Source organism: Labrus mixtus, chromosome 16, assembly GCF_963584025.1.
Source record: "Labrus mixtus chromosome 16, fLabMix1.1, whole genome shotgun sequence".
NCBI classification, from domain to species: domain Eukaryota; kingdom Metazoa; phylum Chordata; class Actinopteri; order Labriformes; family Labridae; genus Labrus; species Labrus mixtus.
Genome location: NC_083627.1, coordinates 3,085,227 through 3,112,843, shown reverse-complemented (window position 1 = coordinate 3,112,843; position 27,617 = coordinate 3,085,227). Strand labels below are relative to the sequence as shown.

The following is a 27,617-nucleotide window of genomic DNA, read 5'->3' as shown; positions in this document are numbered from 1 at the left end:
GCTGTTGTCATTTATTTATTTAACTACAGTTATTTTTTAATATCTTCCAAATAAAGATCTCAATCAATCAACACTCGACCCACAAGAAAGAAAGTCCAGATTTAAAGCCCAGATCCAGACGATATTTCCCCTGATGATTGGCCAGAGATGATGTTATTTCTGTGTAATCTTATTTGTTACATGCATCTTCAGGTGATTGCTCTTTCCTCTGTTTTTCCCTAATCAACTCTTTCCAATATTCTCTCTCTTCTGTTTTTTTTTTATCTGCAGCATCTCTGGAGTGCTCTCCATCTTCACCGTAACCTGACGGGAGACGCCGACCGCCTTCCCCCGACATCCACCTTAAAATGTGATCCCTCGTCTTCTCCGTGGAACAATCGCAGCACTCCGTCTCATACCGTCATTCTCCGACTGAACTGGAAAAAAAAAAAAAAAAAAAAAACTCCTGCCTTTTTTCCCAGCCACTCCTGAGACGCTCCCACAAGTTCTGACTTGTTGTTTCCTCGCAGTCCAAACAATTCCTCACAGCTTCCTGGAATATGACCAAGAGTTTCCATCACAGGCGTCCCATCTCTCCGCTCATTTCTGACCTCCGCCGTCAAATCTGCACCACAACTCTCACGCTATAACTCCTACACTCCTCTCAGACATGGCGACACTCCCTCTGCCTCTGGAAGCAAGAGCCAAGAGCCAAGCCACAATAATGTTTTCCCCAGAATTCAACACTTTCCTGATAGAATTAAAAAACAAAGACACTCTGTGAAGTCGAGCCTTGTGATTGGATGATAGTTTTAACATTTTAGGGAACTTATCCAACCACGCTCATCCATCCTTACAGTGAAGCAAACATTCCCAATCTGTGACCCGTGGACCAAATTTGCCCCCTAAACGACCTTAAGTCATCACTCTAATAAAAAATTAATAGATCTGGGAAATGACTAAAAAATATCTGTAAAAATAAACTCAAAGAAGAGACGTAAGCTTCATATTGTTTTTAAAGCAATGCAGAGCTAAACTCAGTTAATGAATCTGTAAAATATTTAATTATTATCAGGCTAATAAGCCTTCAATTCAACAGTTATTACTGTTGTTTACTTAAGAAATGCATTTCTGTTTGATACAATAGTATTTAAGAGTCTAACTTAAAAATTAAAAATAAAAAATTAAAGCTCCTGTGTGGAACTTCAATTTTGAGTCAGTTTCGGTGCCCCTAGTGGTCAAAAGCGGTATTTCTTTTCTCTTTTCTGATCCTGTCATGTACTTTTGTAGATAATCTTTTCTGATTCTAAAATCTTATCCTCCTTGTCCGTAGCAGTCCAATAAACTACTTCCTGTTTAAATCAGCAATCGAAAAAATGTATGAAGAATGCTGTTTTTGGGAAATATCAAACACTACTAATAACTATATGATACTTCTCAATATTATTCCTGATGGTCTTGTTTACTTTTAAAGGTCATAAAGAAACATCAGCATTAATTTCAGTCTGAATTATAACCACTTGAAAACTCCCCACAGGAGCTTTAAATGTAACATTGGTTCATTGAAACGTCCATTTAAAACATGTTAGCAGTAAAACGTGTTTTGCTAACACCATAAATTCCTTGCATCACAGGTCTGACATATGAAGTAACATGTCCAGTACGTAGCCCCTTGTCCCTTGAGTAGGCCTTCAGTAAAAAGTGAAACCATACATTCTCATTTCTACATTCAAACACAGTCTCTGGGTCTCTTTGTGGCATGTTAGCATCTTCATTGTAGCATTGTTTTTGCTTGTGGTTCGCTGCTGAGCTTCCCTCCAAAAGACTTTCAGCTGTGGCTTCATAAAAACTGTCCACCAGACCTTACTATACACCTCTGCTTCTCTAATTCCCACAATGCAAAAGGACTTACACATCTAACACAACCATTGGTGTGTATTGTGCTCTTTCTCTCCATCATTCTGTGCATAGATCCTGTAAACAGTGTTTCAGAAACTCCATATCGCTCCTCACTACTTCTCCAATATTGTGGATCTCTCTCTTAGACGGTACACCCGGAGAGGACTTCACTGTGAAAACAACCGACAGTAAAGAGTGGGGATAAACATTCAACATGGCATCACATTAGGTGCGGGTTAAGTTAAGGCTCCCTGCGAAAAAATGAACGGCATCGTTGTGAAAAGCAATCTGAGGAGATGAAGCAGAACCTGGAGGAAAGAAAAGGAAAAAAAAAACACACAAAAAAAAAAAAAGGCCAGGATGAACTGCATAAGGAAATTCCCTCGGTGTCTCTCTAAAAGCACCGTGCCAGCAGGTGAACTGAAACAAAGACGAAAAGGGAGTGGCTGAAAGAAAGGCGAAGAGAGGAAAAAAAAAAAGGAGCAGGCAAAGCAAAAAAAAAAAGGGCTCCGAGATGCTTCGTCTCGAAACTCTTAACCGCTAATGAGGGGAGAGAAGAAGAAGAAGAAGAAGAAAAGACATCACAGATAACAAAAGAAGAGCCTTTTTTCATTTCCCCATGTAACGTCAACTCTTTATTGCTTCGTCCTCTTTCCATCTCACCGCTTTGAGACTATTTTTAGATGACAAATATTGAAAATATGGTAGAAAGGAGACATGCTGTGGGCCAAGAAAGCTTATCATGGAAATGTTGTTTGTCACAAGATTAGGAAGAAACACTATATCCTATTTATCTCAAGACTCTGTTAATGTGAATAATGGCCACTCACTGTTGATATTTTAGGTATTTTAACTGCACTTAAAAGCACATGTGTCCATCAGGAAACAAATCATCTGTTACTCATCTTTGCCACTTTGGTCTTTGAGTGTAAATACATGACTGCAGCCAGGATTAAGACCTCTGATATCGCTGCTTTTAGAGTGAAATTCATCAAAAACCTCTGATGTAGCATGAGATGTTGTCATGGTAACAACATCTTTCCTCTCTGGATGTGTGCTGTCAATCAAAAGGAGCATAAAAAAGGCTCCGCGGTTGGAACGTTTGGGTAAAAACGGGGTCAAAGTCGGCCCCTGAGAGCTATCAGGTTTTAATGGGATTCCATTTGTACACCGGTCCCTGTGTGTCCAGCCATTCATTGTTTGGATAGCAGCTGTAGCCTCTAATGCAGCAGAGACCTGTGAGTAGATTGAAAAGTATTGATCAGATAGTCAGGACATACAGTCGGTCCGCCAGGATCACAAAAGCCTCCGGGAGTGTGTTTTGTGTGTATTGGTGTGTGTCTGTGTGTGTGTGTGTGTGTGTACTGACAGTCACATAGGAATGGAGATGTTGGGGCTAAAACACAAGTGGCTATTTCACGGTCGGGTGGAGATGCCGTGTCCATGTCTGTCAAGGCCACAGGAGAAGGAAGAGGGGGGGGATGAAGCTTCCGTTAAGTTGGGAATTTCTCCATTCTACCATTTCAAATTGGAAACTGTCAATATTCAGACTGGGAGAAATGGTTTTCTGTCGTAGGTCGCTGGTGACTGAGGTGTGAATTCATTCATGCAAACAACTCTCAGCAGGAGTTCCTGACAGTATGATAAAGCAGATTTATCAATATAATGAAGGGATATTAATGCTGGTCATCTAAAAGTTCCTCTCTTGGCATCGAGCATCCTCCCAAAAACGTTTTCTCTGCTTTCGAAAAATTATAGATTTATACATTCTCAGTGCTAATGAAAATGGTTTACCCACAGTCCCCAGCTCTAAATCTCCCACCGCCCTTTGGCTGATCACCTCCAGGTCGAGGCAACTCACCACATAATGTAATTTATGTAGGCCTATGCTCTCTACTAATCAATCCCAGCATAATGTGAGACCCTCATTTCTCTGCAGCCAGAAGCCAGCTAGCTTAATTTAGCTAAATCCCACATATGTAGCCTACCAGCGCTTTGAGAACCCACTAACATTTATATCTAAACGTTTGATTGTTATTTTGTTAATTTGGTTTTTGTATGATCATGTTCTGTCCGACACTCCCTTACTATATCTGAGAATGAGAGAAACTGTAGCTTGAAAAAACTGCTGACTCACTCTCTCGTCAAAGCTGGTTAGCATAGCCTATTATAACATCTCACTCTTCTCAAGGGAACAAATTAGCCAACATTTTCCTCCAAAGCTGATTAATTCATCCAAGAATGACACTGAAATACAGAATAACATGTTAATTCGATTGGCTGTACTGTACGTCGGGTTTTGTCACAATCCAACATAGCTAATCGGTTACTTGTTCACAGTCTGTATGCTAGGCTAACGAACCTGCTGCTTATTGTGGGGCTTTAAATTTGGCACCTAAACAATGGAGGGATAATTATATTTGTATGTAAATCTCTGACAATAACCAAAGTACATTTCTTTTTTTTATATTAACTGCCTAAATCTAGATTAAGTTTGTTTGTTTTGTTTTATTTGGATCCCCGTTAGCTTCAGCATAGCGAGAAGCTATTTTTTCCTGGGGTCCGCAAGTGTCGCTTGGCTGATCAGAAACGTTAAAATTTGAAAAAAAATAAGAACCTGGCTGAAGAAATGTCCGTTCACCCACTGATCGAACCTGGTGGGGAAAAAACACACCAAGCTGACTTCCTGTGATCTTCCAGTATATGAACCACTTGCATTGGATTTCATCATATTTTCAATTGTGGCCCTGTAAAGAAAGAAAGAAAGCACTGTGTGTGTGTGTGTGTGTTACAACTTCAATGTGGCTATAATAGATTATTCAAGCCTTTCTATCAAAACGTAGGGTTTTCTTTCTCTTAGGAATTAATTTGTAGAATTTCCATGCCAACAGTCTAAACTTTGGAACAAGAACTAAACTAGCTTGCAGGTTTTTCCACTACAAACAAATGTAGCAGCGTGTTGTAGTGATGCATATGCCAGGCTGTAGCATTGTAATAACCCTGGATGTAGGCAGTAAAATATCGATCCTTTATTGTTAATCTCCAGAGTGTTTTCAGTGAGGAATAGATTTTGCCTTCAGAGACAAGAGGGAAAATTTCCACTGTATTTTGGCTCTGATATCCAGGTATAACCAGCCCAAGATCTGGCAACTGTGCCAAAATGTCCGAGGACTTGCCTCGGCTCGTATAGTCTGGCAGTACCCTGAGAGTGGTTTGGCACGTACTCATAGGCGCTGATCAACGATGCTCTGTTACACAAGAGAACGCCAGACTAAAAAAACCTCACACACTTTATTGCACAAGAACTTTTCACACATTCTGGCACACACGTAAAATGCACACAAACTCAAGACTTGTGTGTAAAATACGCATCAACAAGCACACGGACGCATCGTTTCTAAACAGATTGGTGGCAAATAGTCACGCCGTGCTGACACGTAGAAACAGGTGACAAAGCAAACATGTAAACAACGCTTCACAATCACAATCTAAACAGACGACAAATCTAAGATTTTAGTTTCGGCCATGTTTGACAGCACGTTTCGAAAGAGTGTTTTTGTAACCAACAGGCATGATGAGGTCTGTAGCTCCCCCTCTATCTACTTATAAGGTGCCTAATGATGGATATTAATGATGATATTGATACCATGTTCAGTATATAAATATCTATATATATAATAAACAGATTAATCATCATGTGTAATGTGTCCTCTATTTATTCACAGCAGGGGGAGGGGGTGTGTGTGTGTGTGTGTGTGTGTGTGTGTGTGTGTGTGTGTGTGTGTGTGTGTGTGTGTGTGTGTGTGTGTGTGTGTGTGTGTGTGTGTGTGTGTGTGTGTGTGTGTGTGTGTGTGTGTGTGTGTGTGTGTGTGTGTGTGTGTGTGTGTGTGTGTGTGTGTGTGTGTGTGTGTGTGTGTGTGTGTGTGTGTGTGTGTGTGCGTGCGCGTGTACAGCTTTTCTCACAGGTAGCAGATGTACGGTGAGTTTGCAGAAACGATCACCTGACAGATGTGACAGATGTTGTTTCTGTCGAGCTGTGATGATGCAGCTCGGGGGAAGTCTCTCACGGTAAGCGCACAGCAGCTCATCAGGCCTCTGGATTTCTGCAGGAGAAGCTGTGGATCACAAACAGAGTGACTGTGAGTGCGTATGCGTTCATGAAGCTTTCATGTCGTGTGACTCCTTTGTGCTAAAGACGTTTTCGTCTCCGATTGTTTACGTTTCTCGTGGCATTCTTTTGCCTCTACGATTTTCCCTCGCTCTTTTTTTTATGACCGTGTTTAACTGGCTTTTTACATTTTTTTCCTTTGTGTTTTTTTTATGGGGCGGGGGGGGGGGGTCGTCTTACCTCTGCCTTCTAGCCTACAGTTAGATATCATTATTAAGAGACTCTTGAAAGTCTATTTGATATCAATAGCAGATGGTTAGCTAACAACATCCATCATATCAAACCAGAGTGACGCTAGTAGCCAAACAAACTTCTTTATGTATTTATTCAATTGTTATTTATAGGGACAAGTGTGAAGTAAGCAAACCAATGGTACACACTACAGCACTTACAGCCTAAGCTAATTTGTAATTCTCATCCCTAGATGGGCCTTTGAAATATGTAAGACTCAACAACAAATACCCAAGAGACAGTACAAACCAAGCTCAAGATACAAAATATACAATAAAACACTGAAAACCAGACAACACAAGATCATATATGACTCCCACGTTTGATTTATTTTTTTACTTTAAAGATCAATAATAAGACAAAGCCTTGCTAGGAAGCTATGCTAAAGGCAGATTAAATGAACTATATTTCTAACTATATGTTGTCATAGATGGAAAATCATCAATCTTTGAGGCTTCAAAAAAACTACTTTTAACTTGTATTGAGACATTAGATGAAGCTTAAGATCCTGGCTGTGCTACATTTAACAAAAATGTCTTTCAAAATTCCTTTCATCTCCTTGAAAGGAAAGTCGTAGTTGCATGATAAATGTTTTCTTAATTTCAAGACGCTAATTTTCCAAGGTGTAACGGTCGATCCCACAGCTGCTGTGAATGGATCTTTGAATGTATTGAAATTGATGCTTAAGCTAAACACTCTATGGTACCTCTGCTCCGCATGCTGCAGTGTTGAGGGTGAGGTGAGGGAAGAGGAGGAGGAGGAGGAGGGGGATAACCAGCGTGAGGGATGAAGAGAAAGTAAGATATGACAGAAAATCGCTCGCACTCAGTCCCCTGCCGCCTCTCCTGAGACCTGCAAACACACAAACCTCAGCACTCCGGGCTCTCCCACCGCCTGCTTGGATGAGATCTCCACCGTTTTCTTTTGGTCTCTGTGTGTGTCTGCGAAAATTTCCCCTCCGCTGTTTTCTCACTTTGCCCTGTCCCTCTTCTTCTCTCCTTCAGTTTTGCTGCTCTGATTCTGTCCATCACTCATTGTGTGTGTGTGTGTGTGTGTGTGTGTGTGTCAGCATCTGAGACTGCAGCTCAAACATGTGCTCTCTCTTTCATCTATCCTGTTTTCACTCCTCTTTTTCTCTGCTATCATTTCATGTCTTTCAGTTTTTGGGTGTTTCTATTTCTATCTGACTTTGTTTTCTTTTGTTGACATGGGTATTCCAGCGTCTTTGTATTTTCTTTATTTCTTCTCTCTTGTGTTTTTCTCGGTCACACGTTCACGTTGAGCTCGAGCAGGCGACTGTCTGAATTAAACATCTTAAGACAGAGCGCACGCTGAGCCTCTTTGGAGTGTCAGGATGATCACTGGTACTCAGATTGGAGGGCTCTGGCCACACACCGCGAGTGTTTGTGTGTTCTGTGAGTGTCACATTATCACATGGAGCTGCGAGGGGTTAGCACACCAGTTTTCCCTCCATGTTTGTTAATGTCAGAGGGGTTAAAGTGAGAAAGAACGTTTTCTGTAGTACAAAAGTTTTTCCTCCTCTTGTCAATAAATGTGTCACTATGGGTAACACATACAAAAAACAAACACTTGTGTTATTATCTAAGCTGCTGTATATAGCTATATGTAGATAATTGACTTACCTGTAGATAGACTTTTTTTTGGGGGGGGGGGGGGTTTAGTTTGAACATTTAGGGCACTGTTATGATAATGCGTTAGGAGGATTCACTTCAGTGTCTTTAGCGGTAGGTGTGGTTGGTAGTTACAGGCTCACTGGCCTTAGCGTCAGGCGCTAGGATAGCATTTAGCGGTGGGTTTGTGTAGCGGCGTAACAGGCACTAAAAACCTTACTGGGATTAGTTATATACAAAAAAAAAAGCTTCTGCTGAGTTCCTTGTGCAGCCTGTCTGTTTGTGCCTTTTTTCATAGTCTTGATATCCAAGATTTTGATGTGCAGCTTTTGATTAGTCGAGAATCCGTTGTAATCGCAGTATACGCTCTTTGAAAATGAACACAATCAAATCTGTGGGTTTGGGCGGGATCGTGGGCGGGTGTATCCTTATCTTTAAGTTATTGTAAATTTTAAAGAGATTTGTTGCCACAGCTGTGTGATTTGTGACTTGTATTGAAAAGATGAAAAGCAAACATTTATATTTTTCGCGTTACCCTTTTTTTTCCTTTTTTGGAGTTTGGATAATTTACTACATTTATCTTAATATTGCTAGTAAGGTACAAAGCAGGGCCGGCTTTAGCTATTTTGGTGCCTTAGAGGAGATCATGCCCCCCACGCCCAGCCCCCAATATTGACAGGCACTCTCAGGGAAAAAAGAACAAATGTGTAGAAATTGTGTTCATCTATCAAAGGGGTTAATTTGTGGAATAGCTTTGTAAATGAATTAAGAATGTGTAGTTTATAAGTAAAAAATAACCTGATCAACAAACATTGTACAGAGATCTGTCCCAGTATGAATTAATGCATTTTTGGAGGGGACTTTTTTTGACTTTCTCCGTCTTCTCTTTTTTTCCACATTCTTTCAAAATGCTTTCCTTGTCTCCCCTCGCGTCTTATCTCTGCTCTTCCTTTATCGCGTTTGATTTCTCCGTACGTGTTGTTTTCAACCGGTGGTTTATTTCAAAACCATTCTTGCTTTAAACAACATCCCCTCCCCCCCCCACCTCTCCTATTTCCCCTGTTTTATTCTCTTAGTTCATTTCTCAACTTTCTTCTTTTGTTTTTGATCTTTTTTTTGCTTTTTTTGTCCTTCTGCTCTTTCATCTCTATCCCACCCTCCACCCAACATTCCTCCTCTTCTTTCCCTCTCTTCATGCTGATCCTGTTCATATGACTGATATCGAAGCGACTGATGTTGCTTGTTTGGCCGACGATCCCCTTCTTTATCTTTGTGTGTTTCTGCAAGTATCATTATCTCTACATGTGTCAGTATCCGTGCCCGTTACTGTTAGCTGCCTTATCTTTGCAAAAGTGTGCACACATGTGAAGTGGCACTAGGAGACTCTCTTCACCAGCTAAGCCTTCCTATCAGCCGTGGCTGTGTGTTGATTCAGTATAGATCAAACTGACATCCATCCGGTCATGAACTCCCAGCTCTGTCCCCGCTCTGTGCCCACCAAGCAAACAGACGTTTTTTTATTGTGTTTTATCTGGCCAGCTTTGAGCACAACTAGTGTCAGCACTGCAGAGGATAATGCACACTTTGTTACTCTGATTTACTGCGCCAACCTTTTTAAAGTTTAAGAGGTCTTTTACAGGTCAAAAAAGATGGCTGCGAATCGGATCAATTGGATGCTCAGTGTACAGAGGAATAATGGGTCAGAGAAGACGTTCAGTTCAGTTTACACTTTAAGGCTTGTAAAAGCTGCTTGAATAAATACTTATGTACAGACATCATGTTGTACTGTGAAAGAATCCAATCATACTTAATTCCTTTATTTCAGACACATATGTCCAAATTAGAAGGAGTACAGTTTTTACAGTTCACAAGTCGCTGTAGGGATTCAAACCTGAAGAGCCCGCACATGTGAGAGTGTGGGCTGAGTAAGTGCCATTATGATGTCATCTTTTAATCTATTTTTACATACATTTAAAAAATAGATCCAAAATTACAAACCTATGTCAAGGAAAAATCAAAGCCAGTTGTTTCCCCCAACTCTAAGCCCAGCTTAGCCACGCTCATATGAAACACTCCAAATCCTTCATGAAATCAAAACGGTTGAGTTATGATAAAAAGACTTTAGACCCCCATACAGGTTGTGCTGATAAATACATGAACTATTCAGACCAAAGCTGCAATTTGTGCCAGGCTGAAAACATGTTTATTTACGCTAACAAAATGGACATTTTAATGTGGTATGTGTATTGGACTTCCGGGTCTTTTGGAGCCAGCCTCAAGTGGACACTCGAGGAAGTGCAGTTCTTTCCACTTCTTGCATTGGCTTCATTTCTCAACCCTCAGAGGTTGCTGCTTGCCCTCCAGCTAGAAAGGGGTATCTTTTTCAGCGAAATAGTTTTTATTGATCTACTATTAACCCCCAAAACATCCAGTTTCCGCCCATTTACCCCCTTTCACACCTTTAATGTTGTGAGAGCTATTTTTATCCTCCACCTTCTGAAAGTAAGTTGCAGTATGTTACTTAAAAGGAAGCAAGCCTCTTAAAAGTCCCATGTTTATTTGAGGCATCCTAAAAACCCTAACCACCACTCCAATTGGGTACTTACACACCTCTCATATTACTTCCACTTACTTAAACACCACATCAAGACAATAAGCTAGAAAACAGCATCCAGAGCTTGTGCTAGAGGGCTACTTTTAGCTTATCTTTATGTCGCACCATTGAACAAGCTTCCATATCTGACAACTCTGAGAACAGATTTTTATTTCATAATAGCACACTTAAGATGGATTTCTGTGCAAATGTGGAAAGGAAACTTGTAAATAGGGAGATAATGTGCAATAATATTCTCATTGAAGTCTTTATATGCGATTTTTCACACTTAAATGTAGAAATCAAGTATCTCCTCTGAAAATAACTCTGTGAGTCATGACTGTCTACAATGGGTGTAACACCCGAGTCCCACTGTCTGTGATGTTTTCAGAGTTTTCAGAGTCCTATCTTCAGTTTGTTTACATCGCCAGGACGGCCGGCTGACTCCTCCCCTCGTGTATAAAAGTTGTTTAATTGAGGGACTAGAGAAAAGAAGAATAACATACTGTACTCACTGCTTAACTGTGTTTCTAGATCACACTCATTTCAGGTAAATTTACATGCAGTGTGAAGATACGAGCATAATAAATATCGCTAGCATTAGCATGCTAACACAACAATGCACTGCGAGTTGTTTTGGTTTCATGCTGGTGCTCAAGGGCGACATCTGCTGGATCAAAAAAATCACATATAAAGCCTTTAAGATAGATTTCTGTATAATTGTAGAAAGGAAACTTGTAAACAGGGAGATAATGTGCAATAATATTCTCATTAAATTAAAGTTGGTGTCACATTTTTGTCGAGCTTTACTTCTTTAAATGTCTTTGTGTGAGCTGGATAGCAAACATTCATGGTCTCTATTCCTCTCTGTGGCTATTATTCATTCAGTGGTTCCCTGCTCTTTCGTTCTGCCTGTGTCACTGCTGAAACTATCTCAGGTGACCTCTCCTCCTTGTGATTCTAATCTTCCTCTCCCTGCCTATAACCGATGCATTCAAATAAGAAAAAGGCTCGTCTTTGCACAGCATGCAGGGAAATGTTTTCTGGTCAGACTCCCCCTGTGTGAGCAGTGGCACATCAGCAGGCATGAAGGGAGCGAGCAGATGTTGATGCCCCGGCTAACTTTTTCCCTTCCACCTCGCACAGCTGCAGTGTGCTCCAGCGCTCGACATCAAGGGGAAGCCGGGGTTATTACCACCATGTTTATGTGTCAGGCAGAGTCAATTATACCTCTGACGAGAGAGAAAAAAAAAGAGAGTGCATGCGGTAAACATATCCTCCCTGAGGCTATGTGTGTGAAAGTGAGGGGAAATCTTAAATCTGTGCAGATTTCTGCGCAAATGTGGCTCCACAGGTAGTGAGAGGAAATAAATCTCCACCCTCAGCTCCCCCCCCCTAAATGTTCAGCAGCGATGGAACAGGCAAGAACCCCTACTGGGTGAGCCAGAACCTCGGGGGCCTCCAGCCAGTAGGCGCCACCGAGGATGGAGGGGTGCTGTGAGCTCGCTCGTTAAAAAGCCCTGCACCCGACCCTAATGATACCCGCAGGCACCTCTCTCTCTCTCTCTCTCTCCCCTTACCCTTCATCCCTCTCTCTTTTCACTTTCACTCTCCCTCCAGCCGTCTTCCCACTCCTGCTTTCACTCCTCTTTCACGCCACCATCTGCCTCTCTCCTCCTCTTTTACTCTCTTGTTTGGGTGAGGAAGTCGAAACCCGTGCGCCCGGGGAGGGAGAGGGACGCTCTGTCACTCGTGCCTTCTAATGAGCAGTTGCTCTCTGAGTGCCACCAGCTCTGATGGGAGCCAAAATGGCCGACACATTTCACACTGCTAAGCCTTGATCTGTCTGGTTGGTTTGTGAGTGACTGGTTTGGTGGTTTCAGTGTTGAATTATCCCAAGAAGAAGAAAAAAAAAGAACAACAACAAAAAACACAGAACAGAAGAAGTGATGTAACACGCTGCCCTTGGTGAGAAATCGTCTTTTCTTGTTTTAACTGGGGCAGTAAAACGTGCTGCGCTATCCTCAGGGATTTAAAACACCGGCCCTCCTTGCTTTCATCTCCTGTGTGTACGAGTCGATGTCCATTCACTTTCCACTCTTCATTTCACCCACCTGGACAGCATATTTGATGTCGCTGCCCAGATGAATGATTGACATCAGTGTCCTCATTTGTTCTCTCGGAATAGTTATTGTGACAGGAGCAGTTTGTTCCTCACAGGTCATATTTGTCTTACTGTCTGATGATCAATACAGAGGGGGCATTTATGGTCAGTGACCCTGGCACGAACAAACCAGTCGATAACAGGTTTGTTTTCAAGGAATAGTTCTTTTTTTTATTTTTTATGTGGTTGTTGACTTAAGGCTCATTGATGCTCCGTTTGCGTAGGAAAATAGAAACATATCTTTTGAACCACTGGTTGTTGGGTGTGTTGTACAGAGCACTCTATTTTCAGACAAATTGACAACATTTCAAAAATATTTCTATTGCAAAGTTCATGACAGCTGCAGGTAAGGGATGAGTTCATGGAAAACAAACACAAGCACACCTACCTACCTTGTTGTATAACCTTGTATGTGGGTTCTGGTTAGACATAAAAATCCTCAGATAAAAAAAGTCTCCAAATTCTTGGGCAAATTGTTATCGAGCAAAAGTCCAAACACTCATCAGGCTGTTTGTTTTTTGTTCAGGGTTGGGTTTTCAGCAGTCATGTGTTTCTAATGTTGCAGAACTTTTCAGTCAGTGTGCCAAGTTATGAGCTTGTGTCGCCCTGAGATCCAGCTGTGACTCTGCCATTAAATGTAGATTACATGTGAACCCACTTAGTCCTAGAAGGAGGGCTTTTAATTCCTTTATTTAGAGGTAGGACAGAAGATTAAGGCAATAATCATGGAGAGAGAGAGTGGGGAGAAGGTGCCGAAGGTCGGATTCGTACCCGGGCCACCCGCTTAGAGGACCACAGCCTCTGAACATGGAATCAAGGAAGTGGTGTCACATTGTTATAGCACCCGAGCTTACAGGGAGCAGGTTGATTTTGTTAGGCACCACAGATCCCACTATGCATCACGTCTCCCACCAAACAGTCAGGTCAGGTTTATTTTAACCAAATATTACAATGAACCATTATCAGACGATGGGGACTGCTTTTGTGGGCTGTGCCTTGCTCAAGGGCACATCTGCAGTGCTCAGGAAGTGAACTCGCACCTCTTCTAGCTACCAGACCAAGTCCCAGATTTGGTCCAAAAACAAAAAAGCACTCCTCCGAGTTGGATGGGGGGGAGGGGTAACACTTTTGACATCCCAATTCAGAATTAAAGACAGCTCTATTCTGTAAAACTGATTTGGCCACTACCCTAAAACAAAGCTCAGACCTTGTGAACATCAGTCTGAGTCTGAATGTGTGCACATCTACATCACTCTACATCTACAAGGGACGGGAAAAGCAATGTTTCTGAGGATACCAAACCATTCCATATTTGATATATGGCCCACAATACAAGGAATCTCTGATCATTGATGTATATTTCAAGACAATCATGTAATAATACATCACAAAACTGATTAACTAAGCAATAAAAATAAACTCCTCAAAAGGTAAAACACAGGATTGATGTCATAATGCATAAAGTTTGGTGTCTGTTTCCCATCGTGTAATTCTTCATCTCTTAACTTCTCCTTTTTTTTTTTATCACTGTCAGCTATTATTCCACCGTCGCCTTCTTCTTCTTTTATCCCGCTGTCTACTCTTTCTTCAGCCAATTAACTTTCATTCACGTTACTGCCATCATGTCATAAGTGCTACGATGAGATGCCATGAAGCGGTGACGCAATGTGTCCGATTTGCTGCGAAATCTGTTCAGAGCGCCGCTTCATTCAAATAGAAATATCAATATGTGGCACCGATAGTTTGAGGATTTTAACGCGAGTCAGGATGACAAAATATATTACTGCATCAATATTTTGTCCCGTTAAGATTGACATTTGCCACGGTTCTGTGCGTTGACGGGTTAAGCTGATGGTAGGCCTTGATCTTGTGAAGAAACTGCAAATGCTGATTTTAGTGACCTCCGTTTTTTTTTAAAGGTGCACTATGGAGTTTTGGTAGAGAAATGTGAAAGTTGGAGAAATTGACAGATTATGTGGTATATGTTCATAACTCTGTAAACAAACTGTCCTCAGAGGAACATTTGGTCCCTGTAACAATGTTTGAAGATAAAATGCTCTGAGAGAAGTTATGGTGGGGGGGCTCCAGTCAGTGTTCCAGGGATCCATTTTTTCCTTTGAATAAAGTTTGTGTATTTGGTTGAGAAAATATTGAATATTGTTTCACTTCTCCAACTTTCAAATGTCACTATCAAATCTACATAGTGCACCTTTAAAGTTATATTTTGTTTGGAGATTTTTGCCTTCATTAGATCGGACAGCTGAAGACAGACGGAAAATGCCCGGAGGAGAGTGTTTCGATGGACATGCAGCAAGGGGCCGAGTCAGGGGCCGAACCCACAGTCGATGTGACAAGGACCACGGCCTCTGCGCACGGGGCACGCTTCACAACCGCCAGGCCATCGCCGCCCCAGTGACCTCAATTTTTACTGCAGTCCTCACACTTTACGGTAAAGTCTCAATATTTACAGAAGAATTCAAACTGCCAATATATATACTATATTGCACAGTTTAAGTTTGATTCATCTAGGAGTATTCTTTAAATCTTTTTTTCAGGTTAATATATATGTATGGGAGGGGGGCGTCGGTTTTGTGATTTAATTTGTAACAAATGTTTCATTATCATGTACGTCTTTGTAACCTGCTACTGGATGCTTTGAATTTCCCTCGGGATCAATAAAGTATTTATCTATCTCTCTATCTCTCTATCTATCTATATTATTGATGAAAAGCTTTAAAAAATACAGAATTTTACATCATATTTCTTGCACCGAATGATTACATGGCTAAAATATTCATTTGTATAGATATATATATTTGAACAGATAAAGTAAATCGACATAAATTGGTGATGTTGAAGTCGGTAGATCCCAGCGTAACAGCTGCTAGAAGTGATGTGATGTTGCACTTTGGATGTGAGTCACTGTGGAGCTCAACTAGAGCAGAGCAGTGGGGACTGACTGTGTTTGTAAGTACAGTCTGTGTGTGTGTGTGTGTGTGTGTTAGCTTGCTCACTTGTCTCCCTGTATTTGTGTATGCCCTTTACTCAGGTGTGTGGGTGGGTTAGAAAAATCTCTGTCCATCACGTGTGCATACCAGGAGCTGTGTGTGTACATTCAAGTATGAGACGTGCATGAATGTGTGTGTGTCCTGTGACCACTTTCATTCACACACTCACACACACACACACACACACACACACACACACACACATACCGGCACACAAAGCGGCATCAGCTCCTCTGAGTCAGAGCAACAAAGGAGACGACACCCCTGTCCACTAGTCTGAGGGAACCTCGGCAGAGAGAGGACACATCGAGTTTCTGCACCATCCCGCGGAGTGACAAGTATTCTTCTGTGTCTGAGACGCAGCACTGTGGAGTGTTTGCAGCTGATTGGCTTGGATGAGATTTGCATAATGTGTGGGCTGAAATAACGCCGAACAATAAGCGTTTCAATATGAACGGGCAGTTTAGGATCTATGGCAACAAAACAGTGAATAAACAACAAGTGGAGGAACAAAAGTCCCTCCCTGCAGCCTCTGCTAAATGTCTCGTTTGGCCTGCTTCCATTCTGGAAAAATTACGATCTCACTTTTATCTCCAAATCTGCCTCTTAATCTCAGCCATTATGATCCTGCATTGCCATGATAAATAGTACACCAAAATTAAAGATGACATCACTTTCTGTCCCAGCAGCACGCTCCACTCTGCCTCATTTTCTTTTTAGAAGTGTTGAGCGAGAGGACTGATTTATTGATCGAGGCTGAGTGTCTGCGCCGGCGTGCTCACTCACCGGGGGGATGAGGAGGATTATGTAGCAGCAGTGTGATGTTGTTGACACTCCTGACGCCTTTACAGCTCGGACATGCCAAGACTTGGGTGTGTGCCCGACCTGAGTGTGTCTAAATGTGTGCACAGTGGAGAGAGGGAGGGTTAGTTTGAGAGGTCATTTGAGAGAGTTTTTGGGGTGTGAGATATAAAGGGGGGGACTCTGTATGTTTGTGTGTGTTTGTGTGTGGGGGGGAGTGGGCCAGCTGGCAGCCTCTGGCTCCTCTGTGCCCCGCGGGTATCCAGCTTGGCGTAAACTCGCTCCACTGCGACAGCTGGGACCTGGGTGCCGACCAAGACACAACTCACAAACACACAGACAGAAAAACAAGATGAACGGCATCGGATTGGAGGCAAAAGAATGGATTTAGCCTGAGGAAGCCTGTCACATGGGTTTGAGATGAGGGGTCTGGTGCGGTGGTAAATAAGGCTGGATGTAGACTTGGCGGAACTGCACCTTTTTGACGGTTCAATTCACTCAGGATAAGTGGACGAAGACAGCTTTTTGTTTTTGTTTGAACTCTAAAATGTCATTTTAAAGATATGCTAAGCTACCTTTGTTGTTGTTTGATCACAAACTGATAGATTGGTGGGTTTATCCAAAGACAGCCGTTCATTTGTGGGAACTTTAGCATGCAAGATGTCAGTAATGTTGTGGAGGTTGTGGATGCTGAATCGCAATTTAACCAATTAGTCTCGTCTGGCACCAAACAGCAAGCGGACAAAGTTAGCAACTAGCTAAATGGTAATGATAACAAGAGGCCAACAACTTTCTCTAAAAATAGTTTAAGTAAAGAGTTAATATTGTACTTACATTACATCTGTTTTGTGTAAGAATGATACTTATGGGGAAAAAAAATGCGGTTTGCTGCCCCCTGTGGACGAAAGCAGTAAAATGCAGGATTAACACCACAAACCTTAACTGCACTAGGTGCTAATATCGCAGAAATGCACGGTTCCATGCAGTGATTTTCTGTGTTGTTCACTGAAGATATGGTTAAGCAACTCAAACCTACATCATCTTCATGGCATGAAACCATATAATTGTGTTTCACTGCCTCTCAATATCACCTTTTATGGAAATTGTAAATCACTCCTAGTTCTGATTGTGATATGTATTATCTCTCATTATTATCTTCTGTCTATTAAAACTTTAATTTAGCTAGTTTCCACCTTTTTTTTTTAATTCCAGAGTTTAACCAACTCATGAATTGCTCCCTTATTTCCGTGTCAGTGGGTGGTGAATAAGTATCCAGATAAGAAAATAAATTAACTGTGCAATTTGCTGCAGAAGAAGAACAATTTTCTTATTATAGGGATGGAGAAAGTATTTTGTTTTAAATATGCTCAAATAGGAAAGGAGCAGTTTAATGCAATGTTGTATTTCATGGACACTATGCTTTTATTTTCAGCTCATTAACTACTACACATTAAGATCAATTTAAGCGTATTTCTCCCTGCTGAATAACCTCTCAATATCAAAAATTCATGGTGAGGTTATTATTCTCTTAATGTGCAACTTGTGCTCGTTTCAGTCGGTGTAAGTAAGAAACAAAAGGGATCCTTGTAGGTTAAGAGTTTTCACAGGTTGTGGTTGCAGGCATCAGGGAGCAGAAAATGAGGACATGGTTTCTTGGAAAGCAGGAGGCTGAAGTCATGGAGGTCGAAGACTGCCGCGAGCCACTCAGGGGAGGGAGGGGGGTTAATGGGAGTAAAATCAAGGAACCGAGGAGGTGAGGTGAAACCTTTGGGTTTTTGTACTGAGTGTCCGAGTCGCCTCATTTGTCACGTGTACTTTGTAACGGCTGGCTGCCGAGCAACAGGTGAAAATAGAAAAACTGACTCATGATACAGTCTGCCACCCTGCTTCTTTGTTCTCTCATTTCAGTTTTTTTTTGCTTTAAGAAGCTGCTCAACGTCTAATAAAATGCTTCAAGTTTGGTCACTTGAGTCAGCTTTGGTTGTAGCTGAATACTACAAGTTTGAAAATGAAAAAAACAAACAAGAGATTTAGAGTTAGACAGGCTTACTAGACCTTAATGGCCTGCTCCTCTTCCCCCCTTGAGGCTATAGCAACTTTGGGCTATATTAGCTGCTAGCAAAACATGCCCAAATGTTTGGCTAAACAGTTTAAAGCCTTCTGTTTGATATTTTTCTAGTCACCATCAAGGTTTAAAGAGCCCATATGATGCCCTTTTTGGGGTTCGTATATTTAATCTATGTACCTACTTTTGTACGTTCACAATAGCTAAAGTCAGAAAAAAGTGTCTGTTTTCATGTACTGCTCCTCCTTGCTCCCTCCACGCTCTGAGTCCGTCAGCTACACTCTGTTGAGCCCACACTGTTAGACCCCACGTGGGCCAAGTCTGCTCTGATTGGTCTGCCGATCCACTCTGTCGTTATTGGTCAGTTGCTCAGCACGCTTCTCGGAAATTTCAACATGAGCTGCAGGGCTTGCCACAACGAGCCAATGGGCTTAGATCAGTGATCTCACACTGACAATGACGCCGCACTGACAAATATTTTTCGAGGGGGGCTAGAACCGAGCGTTACATGCGGCTAATGCTACAGCTAACAGGAGGAGGTAGGAGAAGCCGCGTTTCCGCGGACTTTGAATTTTTGCACATAGATGTGCCTAAACATGCACAGGACACTTTGAAAACACACTAAAGAGCATATAAAACCAAAAAAAGCATAATATGGGACCTTTAAGACAAGTGACAATCTACAAACAAGAGGGTAAAGATGGATTAGAGCGAGGGGTTCGCTTAAGCTAAGTCATCAGCTAACTGTGGTTTTAACATTAACTTGTAATAAAATAAACTTTAAACAAAATGAAAGTACTGAAAGATTAACAGCCCAATGTTTTTGTTCTAAAACAACTGGAGGTTTTGAGTTTGAAAGGTTAGCTTACAAGACCTTCTGCTTGGACGTAGACTAAGCCATCATGTGTGATTTTCTGACTACTTTTTCCAGCCTTTTATTTAGAATTTTGTTCATAGCTATCTTGGTCTACGGAGCTAGAAGTGATCATTTATAAACAAGATGGAGAGGATGGAGGAGGGAAAGCAAAGTTATGAGTTCATGTTGTAAAAATGTAAACTTGTGAGAGAGAAAAAATCTAAACAAAATGTAAGCACACAATATGAAAAGCTAAATCTTGTCTAAAATAATCTGGAGGTGGTGAGTAAGAAAGGTTAGCTTCCCAGAACAGAGTAACCTCATCCCTGCCTGAGGCTAGCTGCTCTGGGCTACATTAGCTGCTAGCAAAACATGCTACTAGATTGTTGACATTGGATATCAACATATTACAAAAACCTATTTGCAAAATGAAGTTGTTGGATGCTCTTTAATTTAAGAACTGAGGCAAAATGCAATACAGTTTCTATACTAAGGTAAAATTTAGCAGCTTCATATACCGTATTGGTCCGATTATAAGACGACCCTGATTATAAGACGACCCTGATTATAAGACGACCCCCGTTTTTCACCACTCACATTTAGAAAAAAAGATTTGCAGACCAGATCTTGTTTTTATGAAGAACTTCATTTTATTTGAAAATAACAATATTAAAAACACATTGAATGAAACACCTGTTGTATTAATAATTATAATAACAAATAACATACCGTATTTATCGGTATAGGCCTACGGCACTTTTCAAAACAAAGTGTTTCACAAGGGCGAACTATGTACAGTATGATTCAAAATTAAAATCAAGCAATATTATCAACACTTTTAAATAACAGAGAAAATACAGGCCACATCTTACTAAACTAAAGCTCGCCAAACTTCTCCTCCGATGTCTCCTATTCCTCACACACGTCCTCCGCCCCGCTGTGTTCGCTCTCACTGTCATCGCTCCCCTGCTCCTCCCAGAGCGCGTCATGTGTATTGACATTTAAAGGGACAGGCGAACAAGACGACCCGACTTTTTCGGACCTATTTCGATGGGGAAAAAGGCCGTCTTATATTCGGACCAATACGGTAATTAACAAGAAGAAAAGGAGGGTCGATAACAGAAACAAGAGTGACTTTCTGTTCAGTTAGATAGGAGTTCTTTCCACCAGTCATTCAATGTGTGAAGTATTACCACTTACATGTCTCTCAACATAGAAATATGTGCCTCCCGAGGCATCCAAACATGTTTTACCACTATACATATATTCTCACTCTGATGTGTTTTGACAGCTGAAAGTCCCTCAATATTAAAACCCCTCTGAATACTAAACGAAAAAATCTGGGGCACAAGGTTAGACAAACTTTTCAGGCTCTCCCCTCTTGTTGATGCGTACCCAAAGACAACAGCATTCATGCATTCAACATGGCATTCATATTTCACACGCCTCACTTTGAATAACTCTCATGTGTTGTGACAACTCTGAAAATTCACCATTGCATATCAGGCCTTAAAAAAACAGCACAGAGAATCAATATCACAACAAACTTAAAGAGGATGTAGCCTGATACACTGGCTAATAAGGACATATAAAAGTGTATTTATGAACCTCTCTTTATCTTCACATAGAGCTATAATGCACGGAGAAAGGTGAACACCCTCTCACCTCATACGCACTCACAGACAACAAAAATCCTCGGTGGAATATACGGCTTGCATGATGCATACAGATCCTATCATAATTGCTTGTGCATTCCCGTATCAGAGTAAACGGGACAGCAGCACTTTGTTAGGACTCACTGTGATTAATTGCCAATATAAAACACGCTCTATTTACTGCATGTAGGCCAGGTTGTACCTGCTAAAGCATTAGGTGGCAAAACTTTGACGTGCCCAAAATATGTTTAAGTTTACTTTTAGTTTACTTACTCTGAGAAAACAGCACCTGGCGCCTGACCAGGTACAAGTATATTTACCTGCTCCAGAAATGCAGAAGCGTGATTTTTTTTCTTTTAACTAGAACGGTTTAGACTTTGGATCTGCTGCCAAGGCAGTGTTGGACCTTTTTTTTTTTTTTTTTTTAATATTCTATATGAGTATGGTTTCTTTTTCTTTCTTCTCAGTGGGGAGCGTTGGAGAGGTTTCCAAAAATTGGAAACATGGTTTTGAGAACTCCAGGTTGTTTCATTTCTAATGCCAAGTTGTTTGTTCTCTGTAAGCTAGCTAAGGTCACGGCTAACAGAAACTCCCGAAGGACTGCCTGTCAGAAAATATATGGAAAGTAGGACAGAGCTAATTAAAATAGTTTCTCTGATTTGAGATATTAACGTCATCAATAACAAGATAAAAGTGAAGGTATGTGTTAGCTCTTGCCAAAGCTGGGAGCTAATAATATAACTTCTGTTTACCTTGGATGGATGGATGGATGAATGGATGGATGGATGGATGAATAGATGGATGGATGGATGGATGGATGAATGATAGATGGAAAGATGGATGAATAGATGGATGGATGGATGGATGGAAAGATGGATGGATGAATTGATAGATGGATGGATGGATGATAGATGGAAAGATAGATGGCTGGATGAATGGATACATAGAAAGATGGATGATAGATGGAAAGATAGATGGATGGATGAATGGATACATGGAAAGGTGGATGGATGGATGGATGAATGAAAGATGGATGGATGGATGGATGGATGAATGGATACATGGATGGATGAATGATAGATGGAAAGATGGATGAATAGATGGATGGATGGATGGATGAATAGATTGATGGAAATATGGATGAATGTACAGATGGAGGGATGGATTGATGGATGGATGGATGGATGAATAGATGGATGGATGAATGGATTGATGGATGGATGAATGGATGAACATCAATACCCTTTTAGCTACAAGTAGCTAGCTTTAAGTAGTGATGTACTGTTAAGTCATCTAAAAGGTTGAATGTCATCAGCCTCACTAGTCACAACCAGAATTACCAGTCGGTTAAACAGTTTACTTAGGCTGAAGCCAGATCGGGTTCATGGACTAGGAAGGTAGTCATCACTAGTTTTAAGCCTTTAAAAGTCTCTGACATGCATTTCCACTTTTAAAGCTTGGAATTACAAAATGTCTAATGAAATGGGATACTTAGGTTTGGAAAAAGCAATGTCCCCTTCAAAGACCCTCTATAAAATTACGCCAGTTAAAAAATCCATTATCTTCTATTTAAAAGTTACTGCTTTGTGAACACTTCTTATCAAACTCTCTTTTGGGACTTTTAATGTCCCAGATGGTGAAATGGTATTGGACTCTAACTTAAATAATGGCATGATGATGACTGTTCAGTCCTGCTGTTTTATATTAAACCCCCTGTTTTCTAATTCTGGTATTTCTTTCTGTATAATACCAGATATTGAGTCTGTTACTGGATCACTAAATCTCAGTTTACATTTCATTTTCATAATATTACCTCAATAAGGTTTTTGTTTGTCTTCCTGTGGCCGAGTGCAATTTAGTTCACCCACGTTACAAAAATACTCATGAAAATGTTCAACCCTGTCCCTTCCAGTGCAGCGCTGCACTGTATTAGTCTGCTGTCAGTCAGCTGTAATATGTTTTTGTTTGTTTTTCCTCATTTAGAGCAAGAGCTGTCTCAAATTCATTTCCCCCAATGGAATCTCCCGCTCCTGCCTCAGGCGCACTCACTCACACACTATGAACTTTAAAACAATGATGCACTTCTTCTTACAGTCTATTACCTTCCGCTCCCCCCTCCCCCCCTCCCTGTACCTGCTCTTTGGTCACGCACACAGTCATGAGAAGCAGCATTTCACGGCCAGTTCTCTTCAGTCTTTTTCTTCCTTTACCTGCGGGTATTTCGCTCCGAACATTTTTTATTCCAATTTACTCTCTGAGGAGGTAAAAGAATTAGTTCCACATTTCAAATTCCCCTGCTTCAAGATATAAAATAACCCTAATAACCTAATTTGAATCAAACCGTATGAACTGAGAAGATTTGGGTGTCTGCCTCACGATTCTTCCATTTTTTTATAATTTGTCAGGGATTAATCAGTTTTGGAAATCCTTGAAATGTGTGCTTGCAGCCGGGCTGCCGGTACATGGAATGTATTAAAGCAACACATGCCAATCTTTTCAGGCAAGCTCGGACTCAGAGCAAAGCAAACAGAGATGAAGACATTTCTGCAGACTTGTGTTGACAAATGTACCGCAGATGAAGTTACAGGTCTGATATTAAAAGGTCGATAGGGAGACAAAGAGAGAGCGACAGCTTTCATATAGAGAATCTTTTTATGAATCTTCTCAGAAATTGTCTGTTTATCAGAACAAACCAGCTGTCCTGAAAACGCTCTTTATTACTCGCCTTACCCTTTACTCATCGTCCTTGTCCGTCACAAAAGCAAACATTGACACACTGTCTCGCACACTCTGTTCTCTGCACACTTTTGAACACGTAAACCAAGTCGTCATACATTAGCCTTTTGATATTCACATTTTATTCCGACTGTGTTTAGATGGTGACTGCACTCGTCTTAATATCCAGATTATTGTTTTGGTTCGTGCTTGCATTGGTTTGTAGCAACATGACTTTTCCCTAATAGCCACAATTTGCATAACTTGTACTTTATTCTGTTATATGAGGCTTGACAACATTAGTGTCAACTATTGGAACAGGAACAACACGTTTGAAAAAAAAAAAAAAGGCTGCGCCTGTAATTGGTCTGACTTCTGAAAGGTTAAACTGAACTTTAATTAAAAGGTCAGATCCCCGTTTGATGTCTTTATTAGCAGTAGTAGTCTCACTCAGAAGGTTACTTGGATGGGATAATCTTGAATATGAGTTGATTTTTTATTCTTAAGCGTTATAGTGGGATTTCAGTAACACCTCACTGCATTCAATATAATATATTCTTCATTGTCGGTCTGGTTTAACTGGCTAGACAGGCTGCTAAACAACTTTAATGTGGTTTCTGACTAAGTGCATTCTGTGGGAGTATATCTCAAACATGCTGTGATCTGCCTGTCTCGTTTCTCTTTTGTTATGAGTCACTTTGCAAATAAATCTATTTAGCTGCCGGATGTTGCTGCTAATGGTTTAAGTTGGAGATTGACTGAGGGCGCGGTCTCACTGGCCATCCGTACCGTGCCCAAGCACGCTTCAACGCTAAAGTCCAGTTCGTTTGGCCAGTGTGACCGCTCCGTATCGTGCTCAGGCACGGTACACTTCCTTGGCTTTGGCACACTTCGGAGAGGTGAGCTTCGGCACGGTACACTTCATGCTCGAGCAGAAGCACGCGGGTACACAACGCTGACAGCCTTCATTAAGGAGAAATCCAGAGTTTCATGGCTGTATCTGACTAACATGACTCAATATAAACCTGTTTGCAAACTGAGCACGCTTCATAATAACATAAAACGTGCATGTGTTGTATTACGACGTTATGTACAAGAGGTTATGATGCTTTTAGGCACGGTTAGTCCTGGCCAGTGTGACCGCGTGCCGGCCAGCGTGGGAATGGCGCAGCGGGGGGGCCAATCGTGCTTGAGTACAGCACGGTACAGATGGCCAGTGTGACCGCGCCCTTAGAGAGCACCTGTACCTCCCCGTCTTCACTCTTCTTCTGCCTGTGTCTGAAGTCACTGCGTCTTCATCGTCCTTGACTGCTGCGACACTTTTTTGCATCATGTCAAATCCATCCATTTTGGGTTTCGCCGCTTAATTTTTTTGGACCACATCAGTAGAGTTAATTGATGACCACATTAAACAGTGCAAATCTTAATGTGAAGTTTTTTTTTCCATGAACTGCATCGAATCCAGAAAGAGTTAATGAACCCCCATCACACAGTTCACAGTTTCAGTGAGCTATGATGCGATGTGAGAGTTATTTGACATTTGACAACGAGAAGATTCTCGGCTGTTTTGATTAAATTTAGTTTGCTCTTCGTATGACCTTTTTTCAGGGTAAGATAACCGGGTTAAGACATTTACATAACAATTGCGACAATCTTTCCCACCTCGCCTGTTTCATCTGTTCTTTTGTGTACTCCAATCAGAGCTCAGACATCGGGCCTGACTGTAAGGAGATACATTTTATGACTTTACTGCTGCTCTTTTCCCCCCGCTCTACTCTTCCCTCTGTCTACTCTGTCTCTTCATCTTACTTCATCATTTGTTCTTTTCATTCAGCAGGCAAAACCACCTCTGGTTTGGACGAGTCCCAATTTCCCAGAGGTTTATGGCGGATCAAGTCCAGGTGATTTACAGAGGGAAGACCCCTTTATTCAGGCAGGGAACAGAAGAAAAGAGCTGGAGGTTGGATATCAGTAACCTTGTGTCTCTACTGGAGAGAAAACTGGACAGTATTCACCATAAACTGCTGAGAGAGAGTTTGATCTATGTGCTTGTGTTTCTATGGTACCGGTAAGCTAACAGACAGAGGTTGGAGGGCCAATGGGCCATCCTTGAGCTTCCTGAGTGTACTTGTTGTTGTACATCCAACACCTTTGGTCCAAGTCATCCTTCATGAGCAACTGTGCTGAGTAGAGGACTCTCTAACTGTTTTTATTTTAAGCCTGAAAATCAGTGGTCTCAGCTATTTCCTGCAGCGTACCATCAGGTACACCTCTCCATTTCTGTTAAATGTTTTAAAAAGGGCAACAACAACAAAAAACAGCAATTCTGCAAATGTCAGCAAAATATATTTTCAACATTCTCTAAGCAACGGCCCTTAATTACTGTATTTTTGTCTTATAGTTTCCATTTTGAAATGACACTTATCCAGGTTCAAGTCATTCTTGGCTCAGAAGTTTCTCGATTTCAACTAGTGGACTAAAAAAGCAGGCCTGTTTGTTAAGCTGGGTAACTACTATTACTTACAGATTGATAACTTTAGCTAGCTATTTGGTCAAGCTTATCTTAGTTCGTTGATTGGAAATACTGCTTCCTGCTGACACTTGGACTGAGTGTACAAACCTATAATACTTCAGCTCAAGTGCAGAGGCCGTTCGTTTGTCAGTGCATCCTTGATGAATGTCTGGGCTGTAGGTGTGCTAAGTGGCTCCTTTGAATAGAGGTTGATGTACTGCATGAAGCATTGAAAGGGGTTGGTTTCAACAATGCTAACAACCACAGTTGTGTAAGCGCTAATGGCTTCAGCATGTTGATGTAAGCCATTGTTGAGCAGATTGCTTTTAATTCACTTAATCGGATGACTCCTCGTCCTTGTGTGTGTGTGTGTGTGTGTGTGTGCAAAGAAGTGTTTGTGTGTTTGTGTCTGCCTCTTTGCTTTCTTTCTTTTTTTCAAAGTAAAGGACTGTATACTGTCCTTTATATACTGTATGTATACGGAGCCAATCTGCTCTACACATTATCTTTAAATGTCTACTATATGCCTTCATTCCAAAACAAATTTAGGAACATGTTTGATGCCATTTTCTAAAGGTTTTAACCGAACTACAAACTGCAAATTTAAGTGTCCAATCAGCAGCTTTTATTTCTGAGAGAATTTGCTATAGAAAATAATGTTTTCATCATGGACGTGTTCTGTCTAATGACTGATACTCTACACGTCATCATGCACTTGTGCACTTTATGTAATATTTTCCCCCTTCAAATTAAAATACATAACTGTCCCTAGAGATTGGTTTATGGATAGATCTGAGGCTTGCCTTGTTATTGGGGTAGCGTTCAAGAACACCAGGTAATAACAGTGTTTTCCAATCAAACATAGCAGTGAAGGAAACCTGACGTCAATGTCCATTTATAACGTTTGAAACTCAATTGTTGAACTTCAGATTGTAATAAAAATTGGGAAAACCCAAAAATGTCATGACTTTTGGTAATGAAGATGGGTGCATCATAGGGTCGACTTTAACAGCATGGCCATTGTTGTCTGACAACAATTAAAATGTCGTATCATAAAGTTCTGCTTCTTGCTTTCAACATGCACATGTTCTCTGGCTGTTGTGCAAGTACACAAAGTAATCATCATTCCTATGACTCTATGTAGATGGATGCTCATTCTATTGCATATCTACTTTGCTCCCATCTGGCAAACATCTGGAAGAAGACTGTGTGTGAGAGAGCATCATGTGGCTCGTTCCAGCCATAAACCTGATGCAGGAGTTTCTGAAGAACCTTGTCAGACCCCATATCAGTTTTAACTTATCCTACTTTACTGCCCCGAGGTTAAAAGTCTTTATGAG

The 27,617-nt window shown here is 41.2% G+C and overlaps 1 protein-coding gene across 2 annotated transcripts in view; it reads left to right on the top strand.

Annotated features, from left to right (window-relative positions):
- Positions 1-27,617, top strand: part of samd12 (sterile alpha motif domain containing 12) — a 162,875-nt gene that overhangs the window by 121,438 nt on the left and 13,820 nt on the right. Inside the window, exon 5 of one of the 2 annotated variants that reach the window (XM_061059398.1) lies at positions 271-5,572. The exons of the other annotated variant lie outside the window; for it this stretch is intronic. Coding sequence (XP_060915381.1) covers positions 271-302 — 32 coding nt within the window. The 3' untranslated portion in view covers positions 303-5,572. Of the gene's footprint in view, positions 1-270; positions 5,573-27,617 lie in introns of those variants that run through there. 2 annotated transcript variants of the gene reach the window in all.